The sequence below is a fragment of the Cephus cinctus genome, unplaced genomic scaffold (assembly GCF_000341935.2).
Source record: "Cephus cinctus unplaced genomic scaffold, Ccin1 Ccin1_scaffold1588, whole genome shotgun sequence".
Classification (NCBI taxonomy): Eukaryota; Metazoa; Arthropoda; class Insecta; order Hymenoptera; family Cephidae; genus Cephus; species Cephus cinctus.
This window is the reverse complement of record NW_014333893.1, coordinates 248,279-260,028: the sequence shown is the minus strand read 5'-3', so window position 1 is coordinate 260,028 and position 11,750 is coordinate 248,279. Positions and strand designations below refer to the sequence as shown.

At 42.8% G+C, this 11,750-nt stretch overlaps 1 protein-coding gene across 1 annotated transcript in view; it reads right to left on the bottom strand.

Moving 5' to 3' along the window:
* LOC107273400 (titin) overlaps positions 1-6,440 on the bottom strand; it is a 66,888-nt gene extending 60,448 nt beyond the window's left edge. The window contains 1 exon segment of the mRNA XM_025090729.1: positions 18-6,440. Coding sequence (XP_024946497.1) covers positions 18-6,425 — 6,408 coding nt within the window. The 5' untranslated portion in view covers positions 6,426-6,440.
* Positions 6,441-11,750: the final 5,310 nt, after the last annotated feature.

The following is an 11,750-nucleotide window of genomic DNA, read 5'->3' as shown; positions in this document are numbered from 1 at the left end:
GTTATTTCTTCCTCTACAGGTTTTTCAGGTTTCTTTGGCTTTCTCTTGCCCTTTCTCCAAGATACTTCAGGTGTTTCAGTTGTCTCTTCCGTAATTTTGTCATCAGTAACTTTCTCTGGTTGGACAACTTTTTCTTCTTGTGGCTTTTCTTTCTCTTCCGGTATCTTCTTTGGAATAGGTTTCAGGTGTACCTCTTCCTTTTCCTCTTCCGGTTTCTTTGGCTTCCTCTTGCCCTTTCTCCACGATATTTCCTCTGTTTCGGTTATTTCTTCCTCTACAGGTTTTTCAGGTTGTAAAACTTGTTCTTCCTGTGGCTTCTCTTTCTCTTCCGGTACCTTCTTTGGAACAGGTTTCAGATGTACCTCTTCCTTTTCTTCTTCTGGTTTCTTTGGCTTCCTCTTGCCCTTCCTCAATGAAACTTCCTCCGTTTCCGTTACTTCCTCCTCAGGACGTTTCTCTGGTCGTAGAATTTCCTCTACCTTTGGTTTCTCCTTTTCTTCGGGTGTTTTCTTTGGAATAGGTTTCAGATGTACCTCTTCCTTTTCCTCTTCTAGTTTCTTAGGTATTCTCTTACCCTTTCTCCACGTTACTTCACTGACCTCTTCGACCTCATCCGTGGGTATTTCTTCAGGGACTTGTTCCTCCTCCACTTCAGGTTGTTCCTCTTCAGGCTTTTCAACCCTACCCTTCTTTTTTCCACGGCGCCAAGGAAGTTCAGTTTTTTCTTCAGGTTGTTCTGCTTCTGGTGCAATTTTTTCTTTGCGGCTTGGTTTGAGTTCGACTTCTTCAATGTCTTTTTCCTCCGGAGCTTTTTTAGGGACAGGTTTCAAATGCACTTCTTCCTTCTCATCAACTTCAGGTTTCTTACCTCGTTTCACTGGCTTTAATTTGATTTCCTCCTTCTCATCTTCTGGTCTTTCTGTTTTGATAGGTTTCAATTTTTTCTGCTCCTGAGTTTCCTCTTCGGGTGTTTTCTTTGGAATAGGTTTGAGTTGTACCTCTTCTTGCTCTTCTTCCTGTTCTTTCGATTTCCTTTTGCCTTTTTTAATTTTGATTTCCTCGATCTCTTTTTCTACCTTCTCCACGGGTATTTTCTCCTTGGTTTCAGGTTGTTCTTCAGGTGCTTTGGTCACTTTCTTTTTCTTCCCTCGCACCCAAGGCAAACCAGTTGTTTCCTCAGGCTTTTCTTCTTCCGGTACCTCCGTTTTATCTTTTTCGATGGGCTGTAAAGTGACTTCCTCAGAAACCTTTTCTGGCTTCTCTTTTTGGACAGATTTTAATTTTATTTCGTCTGTAACTTCTTCGTCGATTGTTTTCTTGGGAATTGGCTTGAGATGAACTTCCTCAACTTCTTCTGATTTCTCTTCAGGTTTCCTACCTCGCTTGATTGGTTTGAGCTTCACTTCTTCTGGCTTGGTTGCCTCAGGTTTATCTTTTGGCTTTGGTTTAGGTTTGATTTCTTCAGAAATCTCGGACTTCACTTCTTTTTCTATGGTGACAATTTTCTGGTCTTCAATTACTTCCTCCTGATCGATAGGGACGATCGTGACTTCTTCTTTAAATTCAACGACCTTCTTTTCTTTCTTTTCCGACTTCTTCTTATCTTTACGCCAAGAAACCTCAAGAGTTTCTGTCTGTTTTTCATCTTCAGGCTTTTCCTCAAGGGTCACTTCTTCCGGCTTAATTTCTTCTGGTTTTACCTCTTCAGGCTTTCCAACAACCTTCTTAGGCTTTTTACCACGTTTCCATGGAACTTCAGTAATTTCAGTAGGCCTTTCCTCTTCTGGTTTCTCTTCTACCTTTTTAGGAACTACTTCTTTCTCAGCGGATTTAAGTTTGATTTCTTCTTCTGTGTCTTCCTCTTGAGGTTGACGTCTCACAGGTTTGAGAACTACCTCCTCTTTGTCCTCACGCTCTTCGGGCTTCCTATCTCGCTTCGTTTTCTTCAAAGTGATCGAACGAATGTCTTCCACTTCAGCTTCTTTCTGTACTTCAACAACCTTCTTTTCTTTCTTTTCCTTGCGCCAAGAGACTTCGGTCGCTTCTTTCTTCTCTTCGGTATCAACGACTTCAGTGACTTGCTCTGTTACGTCTTGTTCTTCCTTCGTAACTTCTGGAATGATTTTCTTAGCCGGCTTCTTTTCTCGTCTCCAGGGCATTTCAGTCTTTTCTTGGGGCTTGTCTTCCTCCGGAACTTCAAGACCTTTTTCAAGTTTCGGTATATCCCTCTCAACAGGTTTCAGCTTAATTTCTTCGGCAGTCTCCTCTTCTTTAGGAACACGCTTCACAGGTTTCAGAACAACCTCTTCCTTGTCTTCCCTTTCCTCTGGCTTCTTTCCACGTTTCACAGGTTTAAGGGACACAGATTTTATATCTTCTATCTGTTCCTCTTGTTTGATAACCACTTTTTTCTCAACTTTCTCGCGCCGCCATGGTGCCTTCTCTTCAGGTTTAGCTTCCTCAGGTTGTTCTTCGACCTGTTCAGGGACCAAATCTTCTGGTTTTTGTACAGGCTTCAGTTTAATTTCCTCAGTGGTCTCTTCCTCTTTAGGCAAGCGTTTAGTAGGCTTCAAAACAACTTCATCTCTGTCTTCTCGTTCTTCCGGCTTCTTATCTTTTCTAGTCTTCCTCAATGTTACAGATTTTATGTCTTCTACATCGGTCTCTTTTTGAATTTCCAATACCTTCGTATCTTTTTGAGTCTTTCTCCACGAGACCTCTGAAACCTGTTTATCCTCTTCTGTCACTTGCTGGTCTACTTGCTTATCGATTTTCTCTTCTCTTACTACTTTTTCAATGCGTTTCTTTCCGCGTACCCAAGGTAGGCCGGATTTTTCTTCTGGTTTCTCATCTTCTACTAGTTCACTAACCAGTTCAGGTTGAAGGGCTTCCTTAGGCTTCTGTTCCTCAGGAGCTTCTTCTTCTGTTTCCTGAAGTTTACCTTTCTTTGGTTTAACCTTAGCAGGCGTGGGTTTTTCCTCTTCCGGTTTCTCCTTCTCTACAGGTTTTAATTTAATGTCCATTGAAGTCTCTTCTTCCTTTGGAAGCTTCTTCACTGGTTTCAGGACAACTTCTTCTTTATCCTCGCGTTCTTCTGGTTTTTTACCGCGCTTTACAGGCTTTAAAGAAACCGACCTGATATCTTCAACAACTTGTTCTTCTTGTTGAATCACCGTCTTCTTATCGATCTTTTCTCGTCGCCATGGTGTCTTTTCCACAGGTTTCTGTTCTTCCGGAATTTCCTCTTCCGGTTTCTCCTCCTCTGGAACAGGTTGTTTTGTTATACTTGGTTTTGGACCGCGACGCCATGGAGTTTCGGTAACTTCAGTTGGCTGCTCTTCTTCTGGTTTATCTTCAACCTTTTCTGGAGCTAGCAATTCAGTCTTTTTAGGAATGGGTTTAAGCTGAACCTCTTTCGGTTCCTGAACATCCGGTTTCTTACCAGGCTTAACCGGTTTCAGAGTACTTTCTTCAATTGTCTTTTCTGGTTTATCCTTCGTTACAGGTTTTAGTTTAACATCCTCGCGGTCTTTCTGTTCTGGTTGAGGTTTCTCTACCGGTTTCAGTTTCACCTCTTCACTCGTCTCCTCTTCTTTAGGCAGACGCTTAACCGGTTTCAAGACAATCTCTTCCTTGTCCTCGCGTTCTTCAGGCTTTTGTCCTCTCTTCACAGGTTTCAGAGTTACCGATCTAATATCCTCTATTTGCTCTTCCTGTTTTTCGATCACTTTCTTTTGAACCTTCTTTCCACGAAGCCATGGAAGTTGTGTAGTTTCTGTAGGTTTTTCTGATTCCTCCTCAGGAGCTTCCCCTGGTTGTGGCTTTATCTCTTCCTCCTGAAGTTTCTCAGGTTGCTTGTCTTTGGGCTTGATTTCTTTACCAGGTTTCTTGCCTCTCCTCCAAGTTGCTGTAGTCTCCTCAGTTGGTTTTTCTTCTTCGGGCTGAAGCTCTTCAAGAACTTGTTCAGCAATTGGTTTCTCCTCTTGCTTAGGCTTCTTTCCTCTCCGCCAAGAAACACCAACTTCTTCCGTAACACGTTTTTCCTTTTCTTCCGTTTTCTTTTCCGTAACCTTTAATATTTCAGTATCTTCCTGTTCCTCATATGGCGCCTTTTCTTTGGGTTTCTTCTTGCCCTTACGCCAGCTGACACCAGTTTCCTGTGTCTCCTCCTCTTCTACGACTTCTTCGTCCTTCACCACCTTCAAAACCTTTGTATCAACTTCTTCGACATATTGACTCGTAATGTCTTTGGAAACAGTCTTGAGATCCACTTGTTCGACAGTCGATTTTTTAACATCCTTCTTTTCAGTTCTAGATGGTTTAAGTTCAACTTCCTCAATGGTTTCCTTTGGTACTTCTTTCTTTTGAGGAGTCACCTTCTTGAGAGTAACCTTCTCCTCCGTCCATGGTTTGGGTTCTTCAGGTTTCTTTTGAAGAATTTCCTCCGACGTGGTTTTCTTAGGAACACGGCGGATACCTTCCGTATCAGATTCAATTTTAAGAATAGTGGTCTCATCCTGTTCAACGAATTCACTGACCTCGGTAACATCTTTCTCTATCTTACTTACTTCAGTACTCTTCTTAGTGACGGGCTTAAGGCCTACTTGTTCAATGCTAGGCTTGGGAACTTCCTTTTTCTCAGGTCTACTCGGTTTCAACGTGACCTCTTCAACAGTTTCTTTAGGAATTTCTTTCTTCTCTTTTTTGGCTGTCTTTAACGTGATCTTCTCTTCGGTCCACGGCTTAGCTTGCTCAGGTTTCTTCTGAGCATCTTCCTCCACGGGTTTCTTTGGGGCAAGAGTAATATCTTTTTTGGAAGTAACCTTCAAGAGTGTCGTATCTTCTTCTTCAATAAATTCAGCAGTCTTCTTCTGAACAGTTCTCTCATCGACAGTTACTTGTTTAGCCACAGGCTTGAGTTCAACATGTTCCAGGCTGGGTCTGCGTACCTCCTTCTTCTCAGGCCTCGCAGGTTTCAGCTCAACCTCTTCGATAGTTTCTTTAGGAATTTCTTTCTTCTCTTTTTTGGCTGTCTTTAACGTGATCTTCTCTTCGGTCCAGGGCTTAGCTTGCTCAGGTTTCTTCTGAGCATCTTCCTCCACGGGTTTCTTTGGGGCAAGAGTAATATCTTTTTTGGAAGTAACCTTCAAGAGTGTCGTATCTTCTTCTTCAATAAATTCAGCAGTCTCCTTCTGAACAGTTCTCTCATCGACAGTTACTTGTTTAGCCACAGGCTTGAGTTCAACATGTTCCAGGCTGGGTCTGCGTACCTCCTTCTTCTCAGGTCTCGCAGGTTTCAGCTCAACCTCTTCGATAGTTTCTTTAGGAATTTCCTTCCTCTCAGGTTTCGCCTTTTTCAGCGCAATCTTCTCCTCGGTCCAGGGTTTGGGTTGTTCCACTTTACCTGGAAGAACTTCATCCTTAGTGATTTTTCTCGTCGTATGCACCGTGGAATCACTTTCTGAGGTAACACTAAGAAGAGTGCTACTTTCCTCTTCCACGTATTCACCCTTTTCGATTGTCCCTCTTCGCGTCGTGACTCTCTCCTCAACCACATCCTTCGGAACAGGCTTAAGATCGACACGTTCCAAACTGGGTTTCCTAACGTCCTTCTTTTCGGGCTGTGTCGGTTTTAGCTCAACCTCTTCAATGCTCTCTTTAGGAATTTCTTTCTTTTCCGGTTTAGCTTTCTTTAAGGTTATCTTCTCTTCGGTCCATGGTCTAGGCTGATCACCTCTCCTTTGAGATATCTCTTCCTCGATCAATCTCTTCGACACTGAATCAGACTGACTTTCAGAAGTGACACTCCTTATACTAATATCCTCCTCTTCCGTATATTCAGTAACTCTTTCAGCCAGAAGCCTCTCGAGGGTCGTTTCATCAAAGGTCCTCAAATCTTTAGGTACCGGTCTGAGTTCCACATGTTCCAAACTAGGCCTCCTGACCTCACGCTTTTCGGTCTTAGCAGGTTTAAGTTCAACCTCTTCCAATTTCTCTTTCGTAATTTCCTTGATAACCTGTGGAGCTTTCTTCAGCACCACATCTTCCTCCGTCCAGGGTTTGACCTCAGGCTGGAGTAGTCTAGCCTGTTGAATTTTGTCCAGGGACGTGTCCCTGGAACGCGGCTTAACTTTCCTCCAGGGTGTCACGTTCGTAGGTCGAGCTCTATGATAGACACGACCTCTGCGCCAGGGTAAAGATTCATCGCCAGGCTGTAATGGAGCACCGATCGGATATCCTTCCTCGTCTAGAATTACTACCTCGTCCTTCAATCTTTTTAATTCTTTCGTATCTTTCGGTAACAAGCGAATCACGTTACCCACGGATTGACCATCCGTAGGTTGTTTACCAGTCTTATCGCCGGGTGTTGATTCGTCTGGTACCGTTGTCTGATAATAGACTCCTTTTCTCTCTGTAATTGTCATTTTAATCGTATCGGGTTACAGTGTGTTTCAGATATTGCTATCGAGCCATATCAGATTTGACACACACTCTCAATACAAGGCATCGTATGTGGAAAACTTCAATTCGAAGCCGTGCTGCACACTAGGAGGATGCATCGTCTACGAAAGGTTAGTCTAAAAACATTCTTATCCAAAGACTAATGTTAATAACAAAACACAAAGTTAAATAATATTTCAATCTAATCTCTATATATTAATATATATATATATATAATATTACAATAAATGGTTATGGCTATGAAATTCACGTAACAGGGCGCTGACCCCGAAAATTTCGACCTTCGACCTTATTATATTTAATTGCTAGAAGCTGGATGATTCAACGAGCCTAAAGTCACGAGTCAGCTCCTAAAAATACAACGTTATCTAAACAGTCAACAAACTGGTTCTGATGTCTCCCTCTCATTAACACGGTCCTTACTTCTTAACTCACGAGGCCACCGGGAAGTACATAAGTAGCTCAAGTATCGTCATAAGCAGCAAATGACTATGATGATTTTACGAGCTCGAAGTTCGTACCGTGTGTAATTTGTGCACCCGATGAAACGAAAATAATGCGTAACAAGACGGATTGTATGTTTTTTTGGCTTAGCATAACGATAACATTGCAAAATATTCAGTAGCACAGAAATTTCGCAGCCGACCTCGCCCACGTCCAAGTTGGATAAGAAATCTCACGTATATTTTTAGTCGCCATTATATTCCCGCGTCACAACATTTATATCATTTTTTATTTGCACTCTTGCCTAATCCGTATTCTACCTTTTTGGCTGTCTTGATCTAATTAAGCACAGCCTCGCTACGCAGGCACGACCTTGTGCCTCTTTTTAGGTTCGCTTTCAGCTCCGGAGGCCCATTGCGAATTCTGCTTCGATCAAATATAGAACGAGGAATGGCCGTGCTTTGATACGCACGAATATTGATAAATCGTTTTTAACGTGATTTTCATGTTTCTCCTATCCGACCTATTAATCTACGGTCTCGAAGATCTAAGAGCTTTTTATTGACAAATCGATTGACGAATAAAAATTTGTTTTTCGCCTCAGGACAAAAATATTTTGTGTAATTGCCCATTTTTTTTCTTTTCTTTTTACTCCTATTTTTTCTAACCGTCCTGCTAGCGAATAGAGCAACGTAATTGCATACGAGATTTACGCCTCATAAATCGGACCCAGCAGGATGGCCAAGAGCCAAACCAGCAAAACCAGAGAGACCGAGCAACCGTTACTCGCAAGATGTCCCATCAGCTTCCCCAAGTGCGGCAAATCGCCAATCGTTCTTCACCTTCGCGAACGGAAGCTCCCGTATGAATCGTTTTAAAATCCATCAACCGAGAGCACGGATCCACCTGTCTGTGATCGAGGAGGCATTATTTTTCTTCGTTTCACATCCAAAGACGAATATCAACTGTCTGGCCAAGTCACGTCTTATCTATTCGGAACGTAAAAGCTCCGAAGCCTTTGAATTTGGCAGGCGATCAGCGGGAGTCAATCGCGTAAATCTTGGACGTCACATAAATCTCAGACGACTTCAGGGCGTCTACGCAACGTGCGAAATCTTTGAGAGTCAGAGGCTCCGACTATTTTTAAACAGTTCACTCTCTGACTCCCTTGCTCTCTAGTTTTTAGCTATTTACCTCTCTCTCTCTCCCCCCCAGTCCTTCCCTACGACTTCTAGACTCCTGCGGCTTCCTGACGGCCAAGCAAACGACTTCGCGACCCATGCTGAGAATATATTAACGGAAATAACCGTCCAGTAGAAAATGGTAGGCGGCAGAGTATTTCCAAAATAGACATTTTTACTCCTGCGAATATAAATATCTACTGGACGCGTCTCTCGTCGAGGACCTCAGTCACGAGGTTGTTTTCGAACCACCCTATATAGTCAAGAATTTAGCCCGTTCACTTGGCCACGTGTTCCAGCGGTAATACGTGAACCGGCTGAAGCACGGTAAACGAAGTGGAGGTCGAGACGAGGAGTCAAGAGCAAGAGTGAAGAGTCCTTGATGAATGAAGAGGGGAGCAGAGTTGGGTCTATTGGTGGTGCATGTAGCTATCGGAATAGTGAATGCTGGTGGACCTTACAGATGGTGGGGATCACGTGTGTGACGTCAGTACACACACCTCCACTTATTTTAGTCTAGCCTCACGTTAATAGTCATCCACTGGAACTCGAGAGAGAACGACTCATTCTCTCACCTCAATTTTTCTTACTCCTCTTCATCTTTCATCTTTCCTCTTTCCCTTCCATCTTCTCTCATTCTATCTCGCTCCCCCTCTTTGACTCTTCGTCCTCTTCACTCCTCTCCATTTACCTTGTCTTCGTCTCTTCTTCTTCATTTCACATTGTCCGCGTGGTGCTTTCCGCCAGTGAGTTTCAATCTGTTAGTGTCGCGTGCGAAACGTGTTAAGATCTTCGGGGTTTGGCAGTTTAGCCGCCGTTTGGCTGTTTGTTGTTCGCGCCAAAAACAAGTGTCGCGACCGAGTGCGTTTGACAGTTCATTCGACGGGCCGCCTTCGATCGAACGTTCGTTAAAATTTTTTGACGTTCGATGGAAGCGCGGCCTTTTTCGAACAGGATACATATGGCGCCGATCTGGTACACAGTGTCGTGAAGGTGGCTTCAAAGTTTTTTTTTTTTTTTTTTTTCAAAAATCTACTTCATTGAGTTCGGTGCGAACGTGATTTTTTATCGTTTGGAAAATTATTTCTTATCAGTGAGGAAATTGTGAGATATGCTTGCGAAGAGGTCCTTGAGGATTTCTTATTTTATCTTGACTTATCAGACTTTCAAGTACACTTGGCATACGTCATCTATATTACATAGGACTGATGGAGCGTTTGCGATCGATATCTATCGATATGATTAATCGAAATTTGTGTCGATTAAAAAGATTATATTAAAGACTTAGTATCAATAAATGTTGATAGAGCGTTAAGAAAACTACTACCAACCAATCGGCGATAAAAATTACTAAGAATTGACTCGAAAGCAGAAATACGAGGTAGTCTCAAAGAGAGTCAGTGATCTAGCGCTAATAGTTGGTCAGGAGTTTTCTTTTTTTTTTTTTTTCGAGTGAGTCATAGGATTCTGTGTTTTGACAATTTATTGATTCGATCGGGACCAACGCGTCTCTTTCCTTGTAAAAATATAATTGTGACAGACCGTCAACGTGGTCTGGTGTCCCGTCTGGCGATTCTGACTCATCCCGAAACTGTCCTAGACATTTGTTTATTCGGATTCCTGGTCAGGGACTGATCTTCATCCCTTCTTCGCTCTTCGCGCTTCACTGCTGACTCCTCGGCCCTCATTTAGTCTTGACTCATCCATCCATTCGCCTCGCGGTATCCTCGTGTAATCTCATTCCTGAAATTCACCAAGAATATGCCTGGTCCCACCTTCGTACCTTCCCACCTTTCCAGAGTACGCTGACACACGTGGACTATTTTCGGTAGGGTGAATCATTTGTAGCTGGGTTGGCTGAAATAGCGTTTGCAAACGGCCCCCATCGTCATCCCCTCTTGACTGGGTCGCCCACGAAATATATGAAGCACGCGAGGATTGCGACCTCCTTCGTGTACTAAGGTGAAGACAAGTCGACCTGGATGAGTCAGTCTTGTTCTTCTACGACAATCGAAGATCAACATGGTTCCTCTTGCTCTTCTTTAAATTCTTCAAATTTCTTCCCCTTCCCTCTTCTTCTCTTTTTCCCAGCAGTTTAGCCCAGCGCAGACTCTTCACGCAGCCTGACGAATTCTTCGAAGGTCAACTGGACGATTCACTTGAGGGTCTTCGATTCATCGATCCTTGCCGATCGATCGATCGACCTTGTAGCTTCTTTACGAAGAGATCTTCGGTGATTGGGATGACCTCGTTTATCATCTTGAACCTGGTACTTAAGAACTATCACGCTAGAGTGTTGCATCGGACATTTTGTAAAAAATAAAAATAAATCTCAACAATTCGGTCTTCTGTCAAAATTTTATTTTCGTTCAATCACTCATCTTGACGATGAGTAACGATGCGGCGCTAACGAGACAATGGGCTTTTTTGAAAAAGATCCCAAAATTAACGTCGCTCACGAACTTCGGCCGCCACCAACGAATCCCGAGAATAGTGCAGCGCACAGACTTAGGTGGACCTCCCAGAAGTCTGTGCTTCTGGCTACTGGACGGAGTAACAAATATTTTTCTACATTTCCGGCATAATCAAAGTTATCTCACAGGCTCTGGATCGGAGGAATTTAAAAATTGCCCGGAAGCTCGGAAGATGCTTTTACAAAGAAAAACAATTTTAGTCCATATCTTTTTTTTTATATATTCAAAATCAATTTCTCCTATATTCATGAAAAATCGTCAGCAGATATCGACTGTTTATTATATTACGAGAAAAGAGTAAAATTAAAGTGGACTGTCAGTACGTATGAAGATTTGAAGGGACTCAAAGGCGAGGATCTTCAGGGTGTTCCCAGCACGCCAAATATAGCCGCGTAATGTAATACACGTCAACGTGCGCAGAAATAGCCTAACGCAAGAGAAGAGCTGAGCTTGCTCTCTCTGCACACGGCACCAGACCGACCAGAGCCGCTCACTTCATCCGAGACTCATTCTCTCTCTCTCTCTCTCTCTCTCTCTCTCTCTCTCTCTCTCTCTCTCTCTCTCGCGCTCTCTGGTAGAGCAGCAGTGCCACTGCGACCCACCGGGAAATGTATTATTTTATTTGCGTTTCCTCGAGTTCTCGTGAACGGCATGTGACCGGGTACTGGAAGGCAACACCCGAGGGACCGTGGAATATTGTCGTTTCGAAAAAGATATTTTGGGACTAGGACAAGACACGTGAACTCGTTGATAGGGCCACGAATGTTTCTCAGGAATGGGCCATAGGAGTTTCCGAAGCTTTTGAATCTTCAAAAGCTCATGAAGAGGTGAACGACCTCTGAGCTATCTGTCGCTCAATGCTAGTTAACTATTTCAAAGATATTAGTCGAAAGCTACGTTTTTTTGTACGTATAATCACTTTGTTGAGATAGTGACGGTGCCTAGAGAAATTTGAATTTTGAATTCTCGACGGAAGGTTCCAGAATTTTTCAAAAAACCTCATTTATCCTTTTTGTTTTTCATTCGCTTTTCTAAACCTTAAGAAATTTTCTATTGTATTTCTGTCCGATGCAAACTCTCATGTTTTTTTTTTTTGGAATATTTTTTTTTTAGTTGCTCGCGTAATCATTTGACAAGATAATCCTGTATATGAATATCTGATAAAATAAAATTAATTTGACAGCTTAAT